The sequence below is a fragment of the Phlebotomus papatasi genome, chromosome 3, assembly GCF_024763615.1.
Source record: "Phlebotomus papatasi isolate M1 chromosome 3, Ppap_2.1, whole genome shotgun sequence".
In the NCBI taxonomy this organism is placed as follows: Eukaryota; Metazoa; Arthropoda; class Insecta; order Diptera; family Psychodidae; genus Phlebotomus; species Phlebotomus papatasi.
In genome coordinates, this window is record NC_077224.1 from 29,554,016 (window position 1) to 29,580,188 (window position 26,173).

General features: G+C 32.1%; 2 protein-coding genes across 2 annotated transcripts; one reads left to right on the forward strand and one right to left on the reverse strand.

Annotated features, from left to right (window-relative positions):
* Positions 1-662: 662 nt before the first annotated feature.
* On the reverse strand, positions 663-4,089 carry LOC129807555 (UDP-glycosyltransferase UGT4-like). The gene is made up of 6 exons (XM_055856911.1): positions 3,830-4,089; positions 3,666-3,756; positions 2,669-3,083; positions 2,441-2,609; positions 2,158-2,380; positions 663-2,092 (listed from the first exon to the last, which is right to left on the reverse strand). The coding sequence occupies exons 1-6, from the start codon at positions 3,983-3,985 to the stop codon at positions 1,578-1,580; spliced, it is 1,569 nt and encodes a 522-aa protein (XP_055712886.1). The 5' UTR covers positions 3,986-4,089; the 3' UTR covers positions 663-1,577.
* A 4,325-nt stretch (positions 4,090-8,414) lies between these two features.
* On the forward strand, positions 8,415-10,391 carry LOC129807590 (Krueppel-like factor 2). The gene is made up of 2 exons (XM_055856970.1): positions 8,415-9,942; positions 10,026-10,391. Exons 1-2 carry the CDS (start codon positions 9,483-9,485, stop codon positions 10,259-10,261), a joined length of 696 nt encoding a protein of 231 aa, XP_055712945.1. The 5' UTR covers positions 8,415-9,482; the 3' UTR covers positions 10,262-10,391.
* Positions 10,392-26,173: the final 15,782 nt, after the last annotated feature.

A 26,173-nucleotide genomic window follows, 5' to 3' on the forward strand; every position in this document is an offset into this window, starting at 1 on the left:
TACACTTACACTGAGAAAAAAATGGGGGTACTATTAACCTTTTTTCCTCATTATTTTAACACTTTTTAGGTGTAAAAATATATCAACATTTTTTAATGTTAATTTTACACCTTTTTAAGGGTAAAATTAACACGAAAAATCGTAACTTTAACCCCTAAAACACCTAAAAAGCAGAATATTTACACCGATTTCGGATCAATAATGCAGGGTAAAATAAACATTTCCGGAATGTTATTTTAACTTTTTCGGATTTCTCTCAGTGTAGCGCGACTATAGAACACCTTTTTACAGTGTTCCCTACTTGGTGGGAAATGTACAGCTCGTAATTCTTGTCTGAGAAAAAAATCTAAAAAGATTTTCAATTTTCATAAGTATACGTTTTCTATATATATATAAATATATATATTATATATATTATATATCCCGCGACCCCAATAGGGATAAGCGGTTGAAAATGAATGAATATATTATATATATATATATATATTATATATATTTTCATATATAGTTAAACCAAAAAAAAAACGGAGAAAATTGTGAAAGAGGAGCTTTTTTAGGAGTTTTTTTATGTGCATATTTTGAGACGAAATATTGACTTTAACACGCTGTAAAAGATATTAATTTTTTTTTTTAAATACCATTTAGACTCAACTAGAAGATAATTTAATTCTGAACAGAATAAGCCTTTATTCATTTAAATCGGTCCATAAGTTTTTCTTAATCTTTCCCGCAAATTTGAAGGAATTATCAAAATGAGAAGTAAAGAAAACGCGCATTAAAGTTTCGGATGTTCGCTCGAACTCTTATATAAATCTTCTCTCTCTGTATCTTTGGAAATAATTCGAATTGACTTCTGAAATTTTTATGGTATATTTTTAGATAGTTTATCTACCGATTTAAATAAAAAAAAGAATATAAACCACTTTTGACTTTGTAATTTATGCTTCTCTTTTAATAATATCTATTACTTTTATGTAAGAAATTTAAATTAAATTCCACAATTTGGGGTTACAGGTAAAGTCTGAAATAAGGTAAATTTTCTGTAAGTATTTTCAAAATAATAAAAATTTATTTATTTTAAACACTTAAACACTTAAGCATTTAAAAGTACAGCACTTAAAAACAATATTTTTCGACATTTTTATTTTGGAATTTAAAGAATTCACAGTTGGGATCTCATGTCCCGAGACTGCTTTCAAAAAACTGTATGCGGTGAATACGAGTACTCATAATAGTTTTATTTGAATTTAAAAAAATCAAATATTTTCTGTAAGCGGGTGAGTACAACTCGCATTTCAACGAAGATTTTTAAAAAGTAAATTGAAATTTCGATTAGAAAGATGTTAAACAAACAAGACAATTATATGGGTATTTTACACTTTCGTTTCGTCTTATAAAATAGATTGGGATTAAGGAAACAAAAAATTCTTCATTTAAACCATAATAAACATTTTTAGAAGAAATGTGCAAAATTAAAAGTTTCTTTATCTGAATTACAACGTAACCCAAAAAAGTAATAAAAAAAGGATTAGCTAACATAATACAATAATTTTTGGATTTTTTTCTTTAGGTAACTTTTATAAACTCTTTGACTTCTCTGTGACTTTTGTAATTCTCAATTTTATCTTAATATTTTTCATTTTCAAATATACAAAAATGGTCCCTTTGAAGGCTAAGACCATCAACACAAAATAGAAAATTAGTACATCAAGAGATATTTTCTGCATCCAATTTAAATGACTGGCTCGAGACTGCAGATGTGCAGCGCCCTTATGTCTAATAACATACTCCGTCCAGTATAGAGCCGTATCCAGTGCAGTCATGGGTCGATCCTTGAATACTTTTGAAATGTGCTGAACAGTATTTCTGTATTTGTGATCGTAAAGCACTTGGTTGATAGTTGTTAAGAGACTTTCTTCAGTTAACGTATATAGATCTAATACTATGGCCCAGCCTTCCTGTTGTGCCGTGATTAAGTTGCTTCTCTGATCAGCAAAGAAGGGAATTCCAATTACGGGAATACTGTTATATTTGGCTTCATTCATGGCACCCATACCACCATGACATATGAAAAGTTTAACCTTTTTCTGAGCTGAAATATGCAAGAACATAATCATAGAGCGAATGAAAGATTTATAGGCGTTCTAAAACTTATACCTAAAATATCAGATTGTGGTAACCACTTCTCAATCAAAACGTTGTCCGGGTGGTTGGGCAACTGATCATCTTCCCACTTAAAAACTACTTTTTGTTTAAGTTTGGAGAATACATTCAAAATAGTATCTAGAATCCTAGGAGGAAGGAAAGTTGACTTCATGATCGAGCCTAAGCTGAAGTATATCACTCCTTGTTCTGCATTATCTATAAATTCTTGGATTTTCTACACAGACAAAACTTTAATAAAAACAATTATTATTGTATTTGTATAAAGATCATTTACCTGGGGTAGTGGATCAGGTTGTTGTTTAATGTTGATACCTGCAACTGGAACGACAGCCGGAACGTAAGGTCTGGGTGAACTAATACTGAAGTGATCATTTACGAAGAACAAACTGATGTTCTTCTTCATTTTTTCAAATGACTTGTATCTTGAACTGGGAAAATTTGCCCTAAAACCAAAACAAGAGATATAATGAGTGCTCTTTAATGCATTTCATTTGATTATTACTCGTAATAAACTCCCTCTCTCCAGTCGATGACTTTCCAAATAATCTTTTCTACAGTCACGAAAAAATAATTCAGTAATCGATTAAAAAAGGTCATTCCATTGACATTGCCGAGGAGAAAATGCGGCACTATCGCTACAGTGGATGGATTTCCACTTATTTCGTTGACTATTTCCGTCGGTGGTACTGATGAGATCGTGATCACTGGACAGTGAAAGTGATCACCGAGTCCAATCAGGAAGTTGTTGAAAAACATTTCTAATAAAATCAGATCATATGACTCTTCAGCAATCATTTGGAATTCCTCTGTATGAAGAGTTGCATTTGCTGCTTGCAGACTTTGGCGAACTGAGTCTATAAGAAGTCTGAGGGTTCCAAAGTAGGACCATCCTTCAGTAAGAAATTTTTCCATGGCATCTAATTAAGAAATAAACTAAAATAATTAGACTAACTCTATAGATTTAGTAATTTAATAATTATACTAACTCTATAGATTTAATAATTTAATAATTAGACTAACTATAGTACTACTGCTCGCAAAATGTAAATAATGCTTTTTACAAATAAGTAAGCAAAATCAAGATCACAATATAAAGTTCGGGATTATGGCATATTTTGTGGATTTATTAGCAATAAAAATTATGTGCATTTTATAGACTATAGAGTAGTATTTATAGTATTCTTAGAATTGATAAATAAATAGGATATTGCTGTTTTTCTGTGGAGTCACACGCACACAGTTAATAAAGAAGTGCGCGTGCACAGAGAACATGATATTGATAATAAATTCATTAAAAAAAATCATAAAAATTAATATTAAAATATTTTTAATTAATTTTTACTAAAATTTATGAGAACGAAAATTCCGCAAGGTTTATCGGTCACTGTGAAACCTTGTTTTAAAAACCGATATTTTTAGACTACAAATAAAGCGCTAAGTCTTATCGATTAACTTTTTTAGTCTAAAGCCGGTTTATACGTATGTGAGAATCATATTACCTCTTTGATCAATTGTGGCTCCTGTCGCAACTTTGATGTGACGATATGTTTTAACAGGTATATCCAGATTAAAACTGCTCAAAACTGTCACCTAAACAGGTGTTAATTAAAAATATTGTAAGAATATCCTTCAAGATTCATGTAATCATAACAAGATTCCCTACTTCATGTCCATTCTCCACTAGACCCCTTATAAGCCCTGATGCAAAAATAAAATGCGAGTGAATTGGTGTTGGAAACACACAGAGAATTTTGGAGGCAAAACACTGAGGAAAAAATATAAACACTGAAGTGCATAATATGCTCACAAAGCGAGACATTCTTTTGACCTTGGCGAATTCAACAAACAACACAATAATATCGCGATTTTCGCGCAGTGATGCACGGCTTCGTGTCTATATTTCTTCGAAGTTGCGTTTATACTGCGTTTACTTTATTGGTATCAGAATGTCTGGACTGAAACAATGTGACTGAGAATATAACATTTTAATTATAATGTGTTAAAATAACACAAAGAAAAAAAACGATCTCTTCATTTTTTCGATTTTCGTCGCGAAGCAGATCATACAGATCATAGTGACGACTAAAAGTTCATCTCGAAAATGAATTTGTTGACATTATCATAGTGCAGAGTATTTCCAAGCATTTCTAAATTTCAAATAGGGTTTGATTTATTCTTCAACAAGAAAAACAACAATTTAACCCGATGAGCTTATGGTAACGGAGATAATTTTAAGACAACCTCTATTTATATAATTTCTTGAATAAATAATCTAGCTGATATTTTTTATAATATCAGCTTCTGTGATTTGAGGTGAAATATAACCACGTAAGATCATTCTCAAAATTTGTATGTAAATGTTCTAACTCTCATAAATCACGATTATCATACCCACTAAAATTCGATTTTCGTGGCCGTCTGTCCTGCCGGCCGATTCTACGTAGTATAAACGATAGGTGGTTTTCGGCAGAGGTTAAATAATAATATCGAGTTGACGACAATAGGTGGTGATATCAGATCTAGGCTCCCACCCGACCCCCGCTTCCGCCATTTTGAAACACCCCCAATCTTGTTTTTCCAATAACTTAATCCCTATGTGATCGGTCTCAAATTTTAGTATATTATTGCTGGATCATAGAGGTTTCGAATAAAAAAAAAACAAACCTCTTTCTCAGAATTTGAAAAATTTTAGTAATTTGGAAAGCACTTTTTAAATTCTACAAGTCTTATAAACACCCCACTTTCATCCTATTTGGTCGAAGGTGTCCGATTACTCGAAAAATCTTTATTTTCAAAAATTCGATGTCAAATATCTCCATTTTCAATTTAAATTAAATTTAATAGTAGCTGAGGCCGAGACCTTTCCAATGGTGGGTCGCACTCTGTCCTTGCTTTTACCTTGACCTGAGCTGTAAATGAAAATAACCTAACTGAACCATACTGAGAAATAAAATTTTTTTGCACAATTTTCAAGGCGGAAAGCTGTAAATTGAGGTTTTTCATAAGAATGTTGAAGGGCTTAAATAGACTAAATGAGGTGGAAATCGTGCGCAGGGTGCGATGGTCCATCTCTCCTCGAATTACTATATATCTTATAGAATATGCAAGCAAAGTTCTTCTGAAAACTATACAAATATTCTGTTCTGCGATTTATTCAAATTTTGAGAAAAATAAAGATTTTGGGATAAAATAATAATCGGTGGGTTCATAAATGTTTCTAAAGTTTTTTTTTATTGCTTATATATTTAAATCAGTGCTATTTGTACTATCTGATGGCCAAAGATTTGATAAAATCAGTAGTTAACGTATAAATAATAGTATAAGAGTCAAGTTTTCAGCAGCTATTTCCAGTTGAAGTATAACCATTTACAAGTTAAGTGTAATTTTTAGAATGTCGTTAAAACTGAAAATTTGCATAACATTGGCAATATGTTTTGTGTTTGTTCAAGATGCGATGCAAATTCAACTTAGTAGTGAACTTCAGCTTCTGTCTCCTCATGTGAAAGAATTTCTGCCCCAGCTTGGAAGATTGGCTCAGTTGGAGACTGACAGTGATGAATCCTTTACCGGGGGCTTTACACGAATTCTGGCTTCTGCTGGAAAATGCATGCAAATTGGTCGGAATATTTCTCGCAAAGTGCTTGATATCCTTAATGCTGCAAACCGGAGTGATCTAATGGAAATGAGTGCAAGTCTTAACGAGCTATTTGAGGAATATGCAGATTGTAAATTCTAGAATAACACTTATTTTCTGCACAATCATTTAAAATGATTTTTTTTTTGGTAAATTGAATGGCAAAATAAAGATATCAAATGTGCAAAATGGTCAATTTATTGTCAGAAAAACTTTAGTGCAGAAGAGATAAAGAAGAGGGTAGATTTTGTTTAAAAGAAAAGGAAACCCAGCTGAAAAATGCAACTGAAGGATGCATGGAATGGAGAAGAAAAGAAAAAGCCACTTCTGGATCGCCTATCTTTTTGCCCCTTGTCGAGTGCTATTTAACCACAAACAGAGGATGAGGACTGGTATCAAATATTAAATTGCTTTCAACTTCAACGAAATGCGACACAAGGGGATACACTTCTCCCTTGCACGCAATTCAGACTCGCCTTTTGTACAGGAAAAAATAATAAATTAGATTTTCGTCATTTTTCCCTCTCACTCTCATCCTATTCTCTCACCCTGTCATCCTGGGTTTTATTGTGAACGCCATTGAAATCGGTGACAACCCGCTAAAAGTTACCCATGGCAGAAAATGCAGCATCAACCACAAAACATAAGCATTGAGAACCATTATATGCTCTGTGGTGGAGGGAAAATCGAGATACATAAGGTTTCAGCACAACATGATGGTGGAAACTTTTCACTTTTGCTGAGGACCATTTCATCCAAGTTATAAATCATTAGAATTAACGCTCTATGAATTATTTAGCTAACAACTTCCTAAAATTGAGATGATAATTATGAGAAATGTATACAGACGGAATTTCTTTTTATTTTTCAGTCTAAGAAAAAATTTAATCATATCCAAAGACTTTATTAAAATTATCACTAGAGTCTATTTATTAAATAATTAGGTTAATCCTCTTTTTATTTGTAAAATAATATTTATTTTTGTGATCCTTGAGAATTCTATTATAGAGCTATAAAATTATCGTAGATTCATCGGGAGTACTACGTATTTGCGTGCCTAAGTTCGCTCACATAATCAAAATTTGTTTTTATCAAAAATTAGACGCAAAAAAAATTAAACGAGTTAAGAATCGATATAATCCATTACCCTTTTGTTATCTAGATTGTTAGCTAACAAACTCTTAACGCTCTTCCCAGAATTTATAAAATTTGCATTGAAATATAGTAAAAATTTGAAAGATAGTTAAATTGAATGAAGAACACTATTAATAAAAAAAAATTGGATTGCTGACTTGAACAGAATTGAAAAGTTGTGGGGCCTTCTTGTTGAAGAGCGACAAAAAGGAGTGATTAAATTAAGAATTTTCTAATCATCTTCTTGACTTCTAGTAACCTCGCGGTAGTGCCTCATCGAGCAACCATAGCTACTGAATAAAGCAAAGAAAATTTTACTCCAGTGATTCTTAATTTCCGGATCCGAAGTGGTCATCGTGTAGCATATAAGTAATTGCTATTTCAGGTAAATTATGAAAAAAATATTACCATTGTTCTAGACACTATTGTTAATGATTTCTATAACTTCAGTATACTGCTAGCCGCGGGGCGCTTTTAAAAATCGGCGCTCAGTTTGCGCGCAACTGCGACGTGATTTAAATTCCAAATTGAAATAAAACAATATTTTTCAGTTTCTAGAGAAATATGTAATAACCCCGGAAAATTTCATATTGATCGGTTCAATAGCAAAGTCAAAAGGAAAAATCACATAAAACTCTCAATTTTTGTGCGTTTTAGTAAATGCTACTTCTTAAATATTCTATTGCTTACTATCCATTTACTCCACTAATTTAAATAAAATAATATAATTTTGATATAATTTAATTAAAGGTGAACAGTATAAAAAATTGAAAGCCTATCCATAATATAGTATGTGGAATTCATTTACAAATCTAATGCCTAACTGTTAGTAGTATCTATAAAAACATATTTCATAAATAGATATTAAGTGTAGTAAATTCTGAAATTTAATAACAGAAAATTTGTTAACACAAATTAATTTATAAAAAATGATCGTAATTTTTTAATAGTTCGTGCTTAACTACAAAACAAGCACATTTTTACAAAATATCCATCATGACTTATTATTTTTTACCAATACACCTTCCTTTTTCAATTCAATAGCTTCCCAAATTCATTATCATCAGCAATAAGCGAATCAATGGATGAATTATCTATAACTCTAAATATGATGAATTTTGAATTAACTGAAAATGTGAAATTATCCAGTTTTCTAGAAGTCAACCAAAAGTAAATATAAATTTAAAAAACAAATTCGCAAAGCGGCCAAGTTAACTTGAGTTATTCTGTCCTGAAATACATAAAATAATTATCAAATAATCACTGTTAATTATAGAATATTTTTTATTCTAAATTTTTTTCTAAAAATATTGCGTAAAATGAAATAAACTCTGACTTGAAAATTCTATCCACTTTTAACGGTCTTGTGGCATTTTTCTAAAGCTTATTGAATAATCATTACCAAATTGTCTCAAACAAGGCAGGTAATTTTTAAGCTTAAAAGTAAATTGCAATTAATCATCACTTTGGGATAGTTAGTGCCGGAAAATTAATGATTATTCTCATTATTCTCATATCATATATTACTTTTGCTGTTAACATGCATATAACAATTATTATACATTGACTTTTTTTATTATTTAAACATTTCCCTCAGAAACAGTTTTTTGCACAATTCTTATATTTCTCAAAAGTATTGACTTCTTCGTATGTTTTCAATATAGCTTTTAGAAATGACTTTGAACTTTTTTCTCATTTTTAGGCAGAAAACAAATTCGAGATCAAAAGACTGTCTTTTCAAATGGCTGAACCCTTTTGCTTTTTTTTTTTTTCAAAACACCCTGAAGATTCATTTGAAATATCCCTTTTTAGTTCATATACTCCCTTGTATATACATACATAGCTCCCTATTTACATAAATAGATAGCAGAGGAAAGAGAGTGAGATGTGAAGAGGGTTTTGGTGTTTAGCACCCCTTTTTTGCTGGTCGTGATTTAGTTGCTTCTGGTAAACCGATAAAATTAGGGTCACACGATTACTGCAACTGTTGGCCCATCAGCACCAAGCCTTCGTGCCGAAAAATTTACTCAGAGGGATTGCTGAGGGCGTGTTGGGCATGGATTCACAAGGGATGCACAAAAGCCACGCCTAATGCGTCCTCACCATGTACCCTGAATCCCGTTCCATCCTGCAATGTGCCCTGTTTTAAAAGTTTCGGAATCTCCTGGGGGGTAAAGTGATGGTGTTATGTTGAGGGTGAATATTTAAATTTTTTAGCTATTTAATTAAAATCAATCGTTCTTAAGCTTTTAACGTTCTTGAGATGTTGAAGTATTTGTGTATGTAAAATATATAGTTAGTCATCGATACGGCACTGCCAAAGGGGATGGAATGGTATACAAAACACTCTTCGGAGGGCTGGAAGAGGGCTCTATAGTCACACTTCATTCGAAGTGGTGTGCAGCCTTAGGGAGGAGTTCCTTGTCACACACAATAGATTGCATTTGCCCAAAAGTGCCCGCAAGAGGATCATCATCTTAAAAATCAACATCACTCAGTGGAAGTCGGTTAGTCAATCCTTGACATTAGTTCAGTTAACATCGTGATCATGAAGAGTACTCGAGAGTTATCGCCTCCTCAGACATATTCACGCCTCTTTCGGCCCTGGGATGGAGACAAGTCTACTTCCCTTAAGGGCAAAGAACAGGATAAGTTAAAAAGACTTTGTGATGTGGGTGTTAAGTCAGAAAATGTGGTACAATCTGTGAATGGGCACAAAGACCCATCTACTGTGCAAGTGGATCCAACATTAGAGTATCAACAATTACACGGATATGCGAACTGCCAGCAATTTCTAGACTATCAGGATTGTTATGGAATGGTACCTATCTTTGATCCTCTAACCCGCTGTATGATGGAACAAGAATATGCCAGGGTAATTGCTGAGGATGCACAGACAAAAATTTTAAATTTACGCCGCCAACGTCCAAAAAAATTTAAATGTCCCCACTGCGATGTTGCATTTTCCAACAATGGTCAACTGAAAGGGCACATTCGTATCCATACAGGTAATTTCTCACTCCTCCAACATCTTCAACAAAAAAGATTACTCTTAGCAAACATAAATTGAGAAGGCAAATTTAACTTACAGGTGAGAGACCATTCAAATGTGACGATTCGAATTGTGGCAAAACGTTTACCCGGAACGAAGAATTGACGAGACACAAAAGGATTCACACAGGCCTTCGTCCCTTCGCATGCACAGTGTGTGGGAAAAAATTTGGTCGACGAGATCATTTGAAGAAGCACACGAAGATCCATTTCGCACCTGAGAGACTCTTCCCATCCACTGTCTTCCTGCCCTATACATTTCTGCCAACATACTGAAGATACCTTGTCTTTGTTCATCATTCCTGAAGTCAGTCCTCTGTAAATAATTTTATACAATTAAGGAACAAATTTAAGGAATGTGGTACATCCTATAAAGATAGGTGAAAAGAGTGTTCAGATTTATTTTAGGCATCTCTTGGGCCAATAAAAAAAACACCGCAGGAAGAAATCATACTGTTCCAAAGAGAAATTTTGTGTGAATTTTTTGATGAGAAGGATGAGAGGTATATTCTTTGTTTTAATTTGTTATATACTCTGTGACTGCAATTATAAATAGGGGGAAGTGGGACACCTTTAAATTGGGGCACGTTTAAAATTGGTCTGTTCCTATTATTTATGAATGGAACTAGATCTTATCATTATATAATTTAGCTTCAGAAATCAATTGTGAAGCTATAAATAAAAATATGGTAAGGCTCAGTTTCATTTAAAGTAGAAAATGACCAATTTTAAAGGTGTCCCACTTCCCTCTAGTGATTGAAGACACAAAAGAGTTCACCAGAGTAGTTTGTAATAAAGTTTGTCAAAATTAAAGCATTAAAGTTTTCATTCGGTACCTATTCATCAATTTGAATAAATAAAATCGAATCAATATTATTTTAAAAATTAAATACAATGCTATTTCATAAATATTTCTGAGTGGAAAATGCCCGAAAATATTTCATTGGTCCTTCATAAAAAAAATTAATTGACGATTGTATGAGAAATCAAGACTTGTAAAATACAAAAAGGAAAAACAAAAGAGTATAAAGTTATACAATTTATTATAACTTTGTAAATAGGTGTTTGAAACGCAAAATATAATAGAAATGGAAGAAAATTAAGTAAAGTTTATTTCATCAATTTCTGGTTCCAAGTATATTCTTTCTCACGCTCCCTCTTACTACTTTACTTTGGTGATTTGTTGGACGATGAGAAAATGTCGTGGTGAAAGGGCTCACTTGGGGAATGATTTCTGGTTTGTCGTATTAAGCTGAATTGACCTCTCAGTGGGACATTTAGAAGGAAATGTGAGAATCCCGACTCAACTACCCGATGTGCCAATAAATTGTCCATTCCATTAATGGCAATTGACTGTCCTCGTAATTAATATAAATACTCCCATCAAGTCCCTCTTATATGCTTTTCACCTCAATTCCAAGATTGAAATGTGTATCTGCACGATGACAATGCGCGACCAACAATGACCTACTTCCGGTCAAATCGCTGAGGGTTTTCACATTCAACTTTCCATCGCAAAATGCACTTTTGCATCGTTCTCGAGAGGGAAAAGATAGATAAAAGTGACTATTTCCGATTTATCATTCGAAATGGGATTGAATTGAATTGACGAGTCAGAGGAAATCTTCACATCCTTGGGATCTTGTCTCATAATTTCGCCATCGATCACTCTTGGCTTATGAACACAAAGAAGTGCATTGAGGATATTTTTGGGTGAAAAAGTGATTTTTATTGGAAATGTTGCACAATTCCATCAATAATAGGTTGTGGTCTCATCAATCTTGGACGATGTGACATCGAAACGCGAATTCATTGCAATCAAATTACATTGTAGGGCTCCTAAATTTTGGAAATACATTTTTTTTCTATGGAATATAGTTGAGAGATAGTCTCAAAAACGTTAAATTGAATCTCCAATGGCGTGTAAACCAATTCAGGCCACAGATTTTTATCTTTGGAGTTTTAAAAAGGTTTTCAAACACCAGAAAACTATCTATGATAAAATAACATACATGATAAATTTATGTGCAATTATAAAAATAAACTGAAATAAATTAAGGTGAGTAATAAATAAGTATTCACTAAAGCATAATAATAATAATGCTGGCACAACATTCCATTAAAGAATAAGGCCTTCCCGGAAGGAGATTTTTGTAGACATGCATTATTATTTTTTCTTGTACGGGATGAGGTTGTCAGTCATTTCCGTGGAATCAAGAGCATCACTGGATGCAATCCGAAAACTTTTAACGCCAGATAAATTCCTGGTGACCTAAAGGGGATTAGAACCCGTGACACTTGTATCATAGAGCGAGTACATCCTCTACAAATTGATCCATTGAGTGCCAACATTTAAACTAAAGCATTTAAACACTGAACTAAAACATTTAAAAACTGAAAATTTCGTCTCCTGAAAAGTTGTCAAAAGGAAGTTACGACAAATGCTTATTTAAGTAACGAATATTTTGGAAAGTAAAAGTGTAAAACTACATACAGACATGTTTTAAATTAATTCAGAAGTTGATATATAATAAAAAATTCTATATTTCATGGTTTTAAATATTTATTGATGATCTAATGTTTTAATATTTATGATTTTCTCGGACGCGCCTTACAACATACATAATGAAATACTCAATTAAACTGTTATTAAAATAAAATTTCATTAGTGAATTTAACACAGTGCTTGATTATTTTTTCAGCCCTACAATTTAATATACTCTTACTCATAAATTAATTTTAGTAATTGATAACATTTTCTATAACCAAATGAAAATAAATGTGGTTAAAATAAATTTGGTGTTTGTGTGTTTCCAAATACATACATTAATTAAATTGAAACAAACCAACAAATTAATTGAATATTTTGAAAGAACAAATGCAATGAATTTGAGAGCAAAATTGTAGCCTTTATAACTAATAAACTATTGAACATTCTTCAAAAAAGGATACCATACAGAAAAAAATTATTATATGAGAGTGTTTCACGAAATTTCTTTTATATCTGAATTTGTGGTAAGTATATTATAATTAGTAGGTACTTTTTATATTTTGAGATTAGAACCCTATAAAGGTCTTGATATATAATTTTAAGGTTATTTATTTGGAATATTAAAGCACCACTGTAGTCAAATTAGTATAAAAATCATCTAAAAATGGAAATTTCCTTAGCAGCATATGGTCGTTAAAGAGCACGTGCTAATCCTTTTATTGCTTTCATCTCAATCCATCATATGACGTCAAAAACGTGAGAGATTTACCAAAACTAGAGAATCAATATAGTTAACCTTGCTCGAACTCACCAGAGAGACGAATAGCTTAGATCTAACCCAATATATGATTATTTCTTTATTCTATTAAGTAGTATAACAAACTAAAAATTGAACCTTGTTCGCTTACCATGTTTCCTCGTTTATAAACAAATTGTCTACTATGTGGATTTTTAATCAAGCTTGTTAAAATAAATTTATTTTTTTCCTTTCAGTGAGTTAATGATTTATAATCATAGTATAAATGCACGGATTTTTGACGTGGTTCAGAAATAATATTCTTATTAATTAAATATTATATTCTAAATGGATAACAGACGGCGATGGCGTTTCTTAGAAAGTGACGCTCTGTGTGACTATGGGGTGGTTCTAATTCTAACTACTCCCCACTTATATGTGTTTGTCCACCAGCTCATGTATCTTGTGAGACAAGAGATTTAACGACGGCTAATTTTTCCGCTATGACGTGGCCCGTTTCTGTGCAAAACATGTACAATCATTTTTATGCTTTGACTCGACTATTAATATTGTATTAATTAAATTTAGATTTATAATCTTTATAATCCTTTATCAGACTCAATCTTCGTTTATAAGAATAATTATTCCTCACTTTCCAGATACCATTTGGCATTCGTAACCTTTGGTAAGTAATATGCACTTTGATGTTAATTTTACATTTTACTAAAAATGTTGCAGCAATGTCACATAGTATATCTGCTTGTCCTGTAACGAGGCGAAATGCTAACATAGCTTAAAGAAAGTGACTTTGAGTCGTTGGAAGACTGTCCTTAAATTAACGGTCGAATCATTGATCTTACATTAGATAAGATAGATCTTTTTTCCATTGCACCTCACTAACTCTTCAAAATCTATAATTTCAGGGACAATATTATAAATGTCTCAAACGTCTTTTCTTATTTTTAGTTTCAGATGTGTTTTAGAGGTTATGCAAACATTTCTTCTACGCCGGTATACCAATTATCTCTCTCAATTATCTCTCATGAAAGATTGAATATTTCTTGTAAAACGGGACAAGTTAGATTTAGTTAGCGATAGCTCGGGTTATGTTCTAGTTCCAATATGATAAATTATTTTTATAGAAATTTACATACTAGGGGAAGGTGCGTTGCCTTCGGAGGATTTAAGCTTCACATAATTATTTTTTTCGAATGTGTTATAAATTAATTTGGACCATTTATTGCAGCTCTTCCGGTGTTCGCCAGAGAATTCGTTTCTTTTTCAAAATGAAAGACTTCGAATTCTTACCATGGTAAAAATTCGAAGTCTTTCATTTTCTTTTTATCTTTTCAACTACGTAGAACTGGCAAGATACACATTGAATTGGACCTTTTATAATATTGTATTTTAATATCTAGTCCAATGCCTCAAATTTTCAGAAAAGTGCTATGGGTGAAATCCACAAGCATCATAGAGAAAAATTGAGTTGTCCGAAGGTAGCACGCTTTACTCTACTTCTAACGTTTATTTGAACAAGTTTAACGTAGGTAATAATATATTTTATTCTATGGATACTAAATCAATTGTGATGGAATAGCATGAAAATATAGAGATTGAGCATACCGCGAAGTCTGAAATGTTTTGCCACCACTTTTTTCAATACAACACAGAAAACTTAAAATCACCAGGCTTTCAACCAGATTCTTTGAAAGACAGAAAATGATTTGTGCAACTCTAAATAACTTACAATCAAACGTAGGTGGATACATAACGATGGACTTTTCTATTGTCTTCCATTGGTATGTCTTCAGGTGTGCAATCTACAAAAGGACATTCCTCCTCACGCGTTTTCAACATTCTCCAACCCCGAAAATCAAACAAACAATCAACATGATGTTAAAAAAATGTATGTCCTCTGGGAATATAAATAGTTGTTTCGGCAAACAGTGAAAAGACCTAGAGGATTTTTGTGAAGTAGCCGCACTCCTTTTGTATCATGCTCCTGTGGGTAAGTCAATTGAGTGGATGAACCATGGCGGTGACTTTGAGCAACGTTGCGGGAGTTGATTCTTGAAGGACTATACGATGAAAAGGGTGGTGACACATTTAACAGCACACAATTGCAATATCTGCAAAAGTCATATTTCAATTCCTAAAATGGTCTTGATGTTAAAAGAAATTGGCAAAGAGACCTCTAAATGAAAATCTCACCATGATTAATTCGTTTAGCAGGGTGATGGCGAGAAAATGGGACTTTTATGTGAGTTCATCTTCAATCATTGAGATTATACGACATTATACAGAGGTATTTCAACAGTGATATAAAATATGAATAAAGGCAATGCGTGATAAATTCAATTTGAACGCTTTACAACCCAACTTATTTAAGAATATTGAGCGTGAAAAATTTGCGGAAATAATTGGAATGAGGAGTCAATTGACATGGAACTTGGTCTATTAAGGAAACTCTGGTGTGGCCACAAGTTGAATTTAAATTCAAAAATTTATGAGAGCTTCATAGAATTCATTGGATCGCTGTGAGGGTTGATGTTATATAGAGAATGGGAGGAATATTGTTCAATTTTTCCCCCAATATCACCCATTTAATCTGCTCTACTATGTGTCTCTTCTTCACCAGAAAAAAAATATTCATAAACAGATAGACTTTTGGGAAATTCGTATTCTTCCATGGCAGACAAAAATTCATACATGACGACCATTAAATGGCGGTACGACAAAGAGTGCAGAGATCTGTTAATAATTATTATTTATGGCGAATGATTGTTGACAAAACCGCATCAGTATAAATTCAATTGAGGGTTTCCCATCGATGTGACTTTTGAGGCGCGCAATAGGGGTTTGCCCCCAGGAGGAATGCTATGTATACAATTTATCTGTAAAGTATAGTTACAAATGTGAGTGTTATTCACATACCTCGAAAATATTCGCACCCTGCAAGAATTGAATTTTCCTTCTCCGGCCGTTCATTTTACAGGAAAAGGAAAAATGAGAAAGGACAAAACTCTATGAATTCACTGTCACCGTATGAGGATTTTTATATAATATCTTACCAATACCATTCATCTCCCCCATTCAATCGGCAGACTTTTTTGTGAATGAGTAATTGTATCTCACCTTCAATAGTGTCAAGAGTGAGCAAAGTGATGACAATAAGTAGCAATCATTACCTGCCTCTTCATGCATAATCCGATTACTGTACACTGAGAGAGGACAGAGAAGCCTGGTCAAATGGTGAGTTTGTCCTTTTACATTTTACAATGTGCATACAAAACACCCTAGACATAGAGTCGACAGTATATGTAGTTCCACTAATAAATATAAAAAGGTTTCACACATGAAAGAAAATAGGCAAACTTAAAGGAATATTTCAAAATTAAACGTGATAATTTCAAATTTATATACTTATTACAAGTTCTATATACTTCATTTGTATTATTATAAATTTAATATTGAATGTTAAATTTTTATTAATAATAAAGTAAAAGGTATAGAAAGTTGAAATAAAAGGAAAGACTTTTTTTCTGTTGACAGATCAGAAAATGTCCTGTTTCAAATATGCAATAACCATAAAAGAATAGTTAGTTAACATTGAATATTATTAAGTCATAATGAATCTTAAAAAGAAATTATTTGGGTTTAATTATACCTTTTCACCCTCTATAAATGTCTTTAACAAGTATTTTTAAAAGAATTTTTGGGTTATAATTTTAGGTTTTTATCTAATGTTGGAATCTAATATCTAATAATAGAGTAAAGGAATGCAGAACTGTACTGTTAGCAATGATAATGTTCTTAACGGACTTGAGTCGTAAGTAATCCTTCCTGAATTGGACCAAGTCCAGTCAATCGTGTGCTAAATTTATTAAACTTTTTCATTGAAATTTCTGATAAGAAAAATATGATATGACTTGTTCAAATAAATATTCTTTTCTTTTTAATAATTAAGACACCATAATAATACTTAGACTAAGGAATTTAGCTAAAATATATATACTAGAATCCATTGAATATGGACTCGTTCATTTTATTGTATGGAAATTTCCATAAATATTTCAATCAATTTAAAAAGAACATTCAAAGTTTTTGTACAATAAAGCTGGATTCACATGATGAAAATTTGCATGAGAAATTTTACTTTGTAATTCTCAATTTAATTGACAACTGTTCCCAATTTCAAATCAAATGCGCGCGCGACAAAAATCAGCTGTCAAATCAATTGTGCGGTGCGCGTGAAGCAAATTTGTTTGTTTCCTTTGTAAAAATTCACGGAGAGAAAAACACAGAATATTTGGGCAGAGAGTATTCCAAGGATTCCAAGCATTGCCCTCGTGTGTGATATCTTGGTGGAATCTGTGTGCATTTGTACAGAAAGACATCAGGTTTGAAGAAGTGTCAGGATAGGGCCATCAGCAAAACATGGAAGAACCACTCCAACAATAGAAGTGCTGTTTTTCCACGCGAACTCAAGAATTGAAATTGAAGCTTGTGTGCAGCATCACAACCGGAGAGAAGTTGCACCTGAGCCGCAGAACCTCGGGGGGATCTCTCACCAGTTGTAACAAGTAAGAAATTACGATTACTGTTTGTTAACTGCGAAAATTTGACAGCTGATTTTTGTCGCGCGCGCATTTGATTTGAAATTGGAAAATGGTTGGGAATTAAATTGAGAAATAAAATCATCTTTATGAAAAATTTCTATGCAAAAGTGCGTAAGCCTCAGCCAATCTGAATGCTCTATTTTGGTTTATGTATTTTTTCTTATGCACTTTTTCACCATGTGAATGAGGCTTAAGTGTATGAAAACATGCATTCTTAAAGTCGAATCCCTAATTACAAAGTAAAAAGTGGTCTATATTTTTTTTATTCTTTAAATCGATAGATAAACCATCTAAAAATCTACCATAAAAATTTCAGAAACCAATTCGAAATATTTCCGAAAATACAGGGACGAAAGCAAAAAGTGCCGAGCAGATTTGCAAACGCTTGAATTGACGGGAAAGATTAAAAAAAAATTATTGACTGAATGAAACGAATAAAGGCTAATTACTTTCAATATTATATTCTTTTCTTGTTGAACTAAAATAATTGTTGAAAATCTATTTTTCTGTGTTTTAGAGCATGTTAAAATCAAAATTTCGACCAAAAAAATTTTTTTAAACCCTGAAAAAAGTTCTGATTTCACGATTTTCTTAGTTTTTCTTAGTTTAACTATGAAATACACTATTAGAATTGTTTTTTTTTAGATTGTATTTTTCAATTAAGAATTACAAGCTGTACATTTTCCGCCAAATATGACTTGCTTTGACAAGGTGCTTCACTCATTTGGTCCGCCATTTTGTGATACATTTTTCTAAAAAAAAAAATATTTAAGCACCTTATTATGGGCCAATCCATCTCAAAACGACCGAAAAAATCGCAAATCGAGGGGTCATGGTCTTAGATGTTTTTGAATTTTACATATGTTAAAGTACACGATAAAATAATATACCCCTATTTTTTTTTCGTCCGAAAAAAAATCCTGGCCGGAGATACATGGCGTCAAAGATGGCGCCTCGCGCTTCATTCCTCAATTGCGATTTTTAGCAAATATTTTAAAATGCTCTATTTCGGGAACGGGTTGAGATTTCTTCTTACTCTTTTTTTTATTTGAAAGATAATTTTATACTCTTTAAAACGATATACTTGATTTTGCATTATCTGCTTTAGTTTTTTTGTAACGGTCTTTTAAAAAATTTTTGAAAAAATTTAAAAATTAATTTTTCTCAAAAACCCCATTCTCAAAAATTTTGATTTTTTTACTGTTGATCAGTAACATTGAGTACTACATTTCCTGAAAAGGCGAGCTTCCACTTTTGCACTTACTTTTTTTAAAAAATATTTGAAAAATTACCATATTTTCAAAATTAAAAATAACCAGCTAAACTCAAAATTTTGAGTTCAACTTTTCAGGGAATATAGTACTCCACAATACTTATAAACAGCTAAAAAATCAAAATTTTTCGAAATCAAGTTTTTGAAAAAAAATTTTTTTTTGAGTTTTAGATAAAAATGTCTTTTATTGACAAAAATCAAACTTTAAGATACATTTGACACATGTGTCAATATGTAGATTTTTTTATTTTTTCAAAAATAATCCAAAAAAATTTCCAAAATTTTTTTTTTGAAAAACTAAAACAAAACAAAAAAAACATAATTAGTACATGTGTTTAATATGATTTAAAGGCTTATTTTTGTCAATAAAAGACATTTTTCTTTAAAACTCAAAAATAATTTTTTTTTTCAAAAACTTGATTTCGTGAAATTTTGATTTTTTGGCTGTTTATAAGTATTGTGGAGTACTATATTCCCTGAAAACTTGAACTCAAAATTTTGAGTTTAACTGGTTATTTTTAATTTTGAAAATATGGTAATTTTTCAAATATTTTTAAAAAAAAAGTAAGTGCAAAAGTGGAAGCTCGCCTTTTCAGGGAATGTAGTACTCAATGTTACTGATCAACAGTAAAAAAATCAAAATTTTTGAGAATGGGGTTTTTGAGAAAAATTAATTTTTAAATTTTTTCAAAAATTTTTTAAAAGACCATTACAAAAAAACTAAAGCAGATAATGCAAAATCAAGTATATCGTTTTAAAGAGTATAAAATTATCTTTCAAATAAAAAAAGAGTAAGAAGAAATCTCAACCCGTTCCCGAAATAGAGCATTTTAAATTATTTGCTAAAAATCGCAATTGAGGAATGAAGCGCGAGGCGCCATCTTTGACGCCATGTATCTCCGGCCAGGATTTTTTTTCGGACGAAAAAAAAAATAGGGGTATATTATTTTATCGTGTACTTTAACATATGTAAAATTCAAAAACATCTAAGACCATGAAGGGTACCCCTATGGTCGTCTTGAGATGGATTGGCCCTTATAATAAACATATATGTATAAACATATAGTAAAAATTTAGAAAAGTTCGGTTGTCTTATGTCTCCTAAAAAATCGCGGAAAACAGTTAATTTTTGGCCTCCTAATTATGGACACGGTTCTAATCTTCCTTGTAAGGTAAAGTGCCCTCAAGTCGACCGGTTCCTCAATTCGACCGGTAGAGTTATTTATTCAATTTATTTATATTTGCACTAATATTTGGCGTATGATATAATATGAATAGGTAAATTATTTCATAAATAAATACGAATCAGTGATAATTTCATATAAATTGACCATGAAATAGTCAAAAATTGGCCCACCGGTCGACTCCAGGACACTTTACCTTACATGAAAAAAAAATTAGTTTAACTCCGTAAAAAAGCTATAATAAAGAGCATTAAGGGCTTCAAGAAATCGTAGTCCTTATTATTTATAAAGTTTTGGTTTTGTGTATTTATCATTAATAGGTTATAGATTTCTTTGTAGAATTATTTATACAATTAAAATAATTTATTATTTGAGGTAGGATTATACTACTATTGTTATTTAAAATTAAACTTATAGTGAAAAATTTAAATAAAACGATTACCAAAGCTATCAATGATATAGCATTCGAGCAAATATACTGGTGATCTTGCAAGATACCTTACTTATACCTCAGAAAATACAAATGTTTCTGGTGAGTGTCATTCAATGGTTTGTCGGTAGATTTCACACACAAAATGAAATGTGGTCAAAAATGTGTGAAGGTTTTGTTTGATTGGTTTGTGTCACCTTTTCAAGAGGATATTTGTCACTCTGATTTTTAGCATATTTACCAGTGACTTTTCATCTCCTTTCAAACCCTCGCAAACACAAGAGATATGCTTCTGTTTGTTGTCTACTGAATATGACTCTAGTTGTGAATATAATTCAATTTGTTAGAAGCACACTTTTGGGATTATGTGTGGAATTTTCAACCCATTTGCCCTTCAATCTACTAAAATGGTTCCCCAAAGTAGAAAATATTTTTCATTCTTACCATCAGAAACAACCAACTGCATTTTGTTCCAAAATTGAAGCTTTTTCTATTAGGTCACATGAAATTTTTGCAAATTGACGAAAATAATGGTAATTATCAAGCAGAGTGCTTTTTTCCTTCTTTGTCTTCTTTATGGAGCGTGTTCAAATGAGAAGTCCTCGAGAGGATTTCTCTCTCTCTGCATGAAAACTCTCACTTTCTCTGTAGCTTTTACCTGAGTCTCTCCTATGCAGTGAAAGTCTCAAATTTTCAGTACTGAGAGAGCTTTCATTGTGACATCACGCGTTTCTCCCCAAAAAGTCAAAAACCGTGGATAATGCTTTGTGTGTATTTCTTATATCTTTAAAATCCCCTCAATATCTCTCAGGTGCTTGTTTTTTATTTTCATCCTCTTATGCGAAATACTAATTAAAATTTTCGCATGACTGTTCAAATACTCCAAAAAAATATTCTAATAAAATTCTACAAAAGTTAGTGATAAGCCTAAAATACGTTATTGTAGATGAAATTCTTTATGTGAACCATCTATACATACCTGCAGATTTGATTTTGTGTTAAATTGAGGGTGTAATACAGAAATTTTTACTCAAGTTTGTGATTAAATTCGATTTTTGCATTTAAACCAAAATATTTAATATTTTGAATGGACTTCCTAAAATGGATATACTGACAAAAATATAAAAATAATACACATTGTGAAAATTGATTGAAATATTCTAGGTGAATTCCCAGAAATAAAACGATAATAATTATTGTAATATTCAACAAAAAAAATATTTCAAGCGATAAATCATTGTAAAATTCAATTTTCGCGTCAAAAATGAGCTTTTTGCGACGAGGGAATATTACTACGATAATCGTTTTACTCGTAATATACACGATAATCGTAGTAAATTTATTTTACTGTGTTGGCCTCAACAACTTCCACAAATTTGAAAAGGATTTATCTAAGTATATCGATTTATTAAGAAATCGAGATAATTAAAATTAAGAATTTTTGTTTCTGCATCTCACTCAGTCCCTCAATTAGTAATCTGGCTTGAAATATTTCAAAGATTTTGTTGAGTTTTGTAAAACTTTAATAAGACAAACTTAATTACGCATTGTCAACTTAAATTACACTCCAACCTAGACGTTTTTGTAGGTTTTAGATGTTCTAAGCATCTAAGTTTAGGCCAAGGTTGTCCTAGAGGAGTCAAGTATCTTCGAATTAAAGCACCTAAAAACCATATGTGCATAATCAAATTTAAGTCTCATTTTATCCAATAGTATAGTTGGGAAATTAAGAAAATAAGGGGATTTCAAAAAAATTACAGAAGAAATAATAAAACAAGTTGCAATTTTCATACAATAAATAATAAGTTAAAAAACAGGAAATCGATATCCCTCTTGCCTTTTCAATTAATCTCAAAGTTTTTTCGGGAAAAAAGATTTTGACCAATTTCGTAACCTGTCAGTATTTGAAAAAGACTTTGGAAAAGTTTGAGTTTAACCTCAGGACATAGCATTATATGGGGATTATATATTAAATGGCATTTTTAAAAATATCTCTAAAATTTCTGGAAATCTTAGCTTTCATGTCACAGAATATTGTTAAGAATAGGTATGTTATATAGAATTAATTAACCTTTGGTGGTGGTTACATTAAGAGAAATTTAATCAGAATGTTTCAACAAACTTTTGGCAAATGTTTGGTGCGGTATAACAAGAACGTTAATAAATAGTAAAACCTTTTTTGTACCCTTAGGCGAAATGGGTGAAACCCTTTAAGATTTTTGTCTTGAGCAAATAGTTGGTATATTCAGTACTGTGTTGAATGGTGTGTGTTTTACCATGAAACTTTATTGGCAACGGCGTTGCATCTTTCATTATCATATTATGTCACAACTATATACTCTTAAAGTAGTAAATTGAACTCGAAAAAATTTACATCTACACCATTGAGATTGAGACACATTTATTTAGAAGGAGGTATTAAGGGTAACTGACATTTTAAGGCATTTGCAAACTTTCAATTTGTCTTGCAAGGTTTGCAAAATATGGTTAAGGATATGGATATGGGTATGGATTAGAAGGAAATTATTATTTTTAAATTAAATTGCAAGAAAAACTTTATGAAATATTTTGCCACACCCACTTGTTGAAAAATCATTATTTCGAGAAATTGGAGTTGAATTTCATTTAAAATTTTACTTTCTCTAGCATTCTTTCAAGCATTCCTTATACTTCTTCTATTCCATGAAAATTGAATATTTAATTATACATTTGAATCTTGCAGAATAATCAATTCCGTTAAGAGATAAAGTCGTAAGGACAATGGAGTGACAACTCAAGGATACAATTTTAATCTTGAATATATATTCCTCAATGAACTTTCAAATTCAATTTTCAATACTGTCATCTTTTGTATCTCTAGAGCTTTTTGGTCTGTCGATCACTCAAAGCGTTATATTTTTTTTATGTTAAATGGGGTAAATAAATAAATAGAAGGTCCATGAATTCGAAAGTACATCGACAACGAATTGCGATGGCAAGAACAAATCATTTCAAAATATTTCGTATTTTTACTGCTATGAATTTGAACCTTTCTCACATACTTCAATTTGAATGGAATATGTAGCATGAAAAGCACATAAATTCCAAAACAATGAGAATACCACAAAAAATTTAGAAGTGAGAAGGCTACAAAAAACTCAGAAAGGCTTGAAATGTGTATAAAATGGAAATATGCCACAGGGGTAAATATTTTCTCCATACAATTCATCTGTAATGGCCGCAAAATGATAAGGAGTTACTGACGTGAAAGTGCCACAAAGAGACATTGAAAAATGTTCCTTACTGATGCATGTGTTCTTTACTGAAAAATGTGAAAAGTGATGAATTTGCTTGAGAAAAAATTGTCTTACATGATTATCGGCAATAATTTTGTAAGTAAAGGGACAGATAATCCTAACCGGCTTATGTAGGTGAGATTCTTAACGTGAGCTAACTCGGAGTGCATGCAAATTCGATTTAGAGCTGAAATTGTGAGTCGCCATTCAGTTATCTTGAATCAAATTCGTGAAATTATACAAATTTTGTATTTAAACCAAAATATCAAGGATTGGGATGAACTGGCACAAAAGTGATATATGGGTGAAATGTAGACCAGAATGTACTCTATAATTTTCCTATAGAACATGATCTCATCGATTACTCAGAAGCCAAGATAATCGAGGTTTTTTGTTTCTTAACTCGTTTTTTCATCCAGAGTGCCCCAAGTAGTCATTTGTTGAACTTCAACTATATCAAAGAATTGTTGTATTTTGTGAGACTCTTCATTTAAAACCCTATTTTAAGTGTCTTGGTGGAGTAGAGGCAGTCAAATTGGCATCTGAGTGATTTCAAAGCGTTATTATGGGAAAAATCAATTTTTTCACACTTAAACGGCAAAATCGGAGTGATAGCGTAGTCTGAGCAGAAAATGATGTATGGACGAAATTTAGAGACAAATGTCCTCTACAATTATGTTGAAGTAATCATCAAAATCGGTTTAGCGACAGTCGAGATAATTGAGGTTATGTGATATTGAAATTGGTTTTTCGACTGTGGCGCCCCTGGTGTTGGTCCCACGAAGTTCAAATATTCTAGAAAGTTGTAGCATTTGGTGAGATCTTTCGTTTAAGCTCTCATTCATCAAAATCGGTCACATAGAACCGGAGATATGATTTTTTGAATTTTGTGAACTTTGACCCCTCATATCTCCGGTTCTGTTTTAACCACAGCGCGCATTTGTACCATTTTGGAAACGTCCTAGACTGGACTACAACATACTAAAATTTGATTAACTTGCACAATGCCGTTTTTGAGAAAAATTACTTTGAATTTCGATGAATTTTGACGCTATCACAGCGCCACCTGTGGTGACTTTTTGAACTTCCATCTGAAAGTGCTTATCGAGACGAAACCAAAAAGGTAAAATTTAGGTCGCTATGTTAGTTAGAACCGGAGATAGAGGCCGGTCAATGTTCGAACTTTGACCCCTTATAGCTCGGGTCAGGGGTTATGGATCGACTTAAGGTTTTTTTTGTTTGATAAGTATAATCAACTGCTACAACATACTAAAATTTCAGCCCGATGCACAATGGAATTTTTGAGTTATTTAACTTATAAGATTTAAAAATTTTCTTTTTAATAATAGCGCCCCTAGCGGTGGTTTTATGAACTTGCGATGTTAGAAGGGGAAGTGGCATTTCACGAGAGCTTTCCAAAAAGCCCTCACTTTTTAAATTCTGACAATTATAACCGGAGTTATGCCCATTTTAAGAAATTTTTTTTGGACCCTTATAGCTCGGGTCAGGGGGGTTGGGGGACCTTAAGTTTGGTATTGATGGAAAGCCCTAAGGCCCAGCTATAACATACTAAAATTTGAGCCCGCTCGATGCCATAGGGGCGGAGCTATTGAGAAAACAAAAAAAGGGGGGTCTTCAAAATGGCGGAAGGAGGGTGGGGGGTGGGGGGTGGGGGGTGGGGGGTCAATGCACCAAGTTGCAATTTTCACCCGATATATAACCTTTGCCGAAAACCGCAAGTCGATATCTTTTTTAGTTTAGGAGCTATTAAGCTCCAAAGAGCGGCCGGCCAGCCGGCCGGCCGGGAACGTAAAATAGCCACATATATATTCGTGATCAGGAAGTGGCGAAACACATTTTGGCCAAGTTTGAGGTCGATCGGACGACATGAAATTTTGTTAGGATTATAGTAGGTGAGATTGTTAAGAATCTCACTTAATAATAATAAGAAAGAGTATTCCCAGAATTAGCTATTCGTTATTCACCATAATCGCTATATAAAATCCAAGATATTCTAGACTACACAAAGAATAAATAAAATAAGGAATTTATAGAGGTTTTTTGTTATAATATAATATAATATCACCTATATTCAAAAAAATTTCCCTGTCTCAAAATTTTAATAATATATCTTTTTTTGGATGGTAAATTACAAAAGATGTAATAAGTCTCTCAACCTT

Coding starts and splice junctions, on each gene's coding strand:
- LOC129807555 (XM_055856911.1), bottom strand. CDS start 3,985: ATGTCTCGCTTTGTGAGCATATTATGCACTTCAGTGTTTATATTTTTT. Junction 3,084..3,665: donor AGCCACAATTGATCAAAGAG/GTAATATGATTC, acceptor TTTCTTAATTAG/ATGCCATGGAAAAATTTCTT. Junction 2,610..2,668: donor AGAGAGGGAGTTTATTACGA/GTAATAATCAAA, acceptor TTTTGGTTTTAG/GGCAAATTTTCCCAGTTCAA.
- LOC129807590 (XM_055856970.1), top strand. CDS start 9,483: ATGAAGAGTACTCGAGAGTTATCGCCTCCTCAGACATATTCACGCCTC. Junction 9,943..10,025: donor GCACATTCGTATCCATACAG/GTAATTTCTCAC, acceptor TTTAACTTACAG/GTGAGAGACCATTCAAATGT.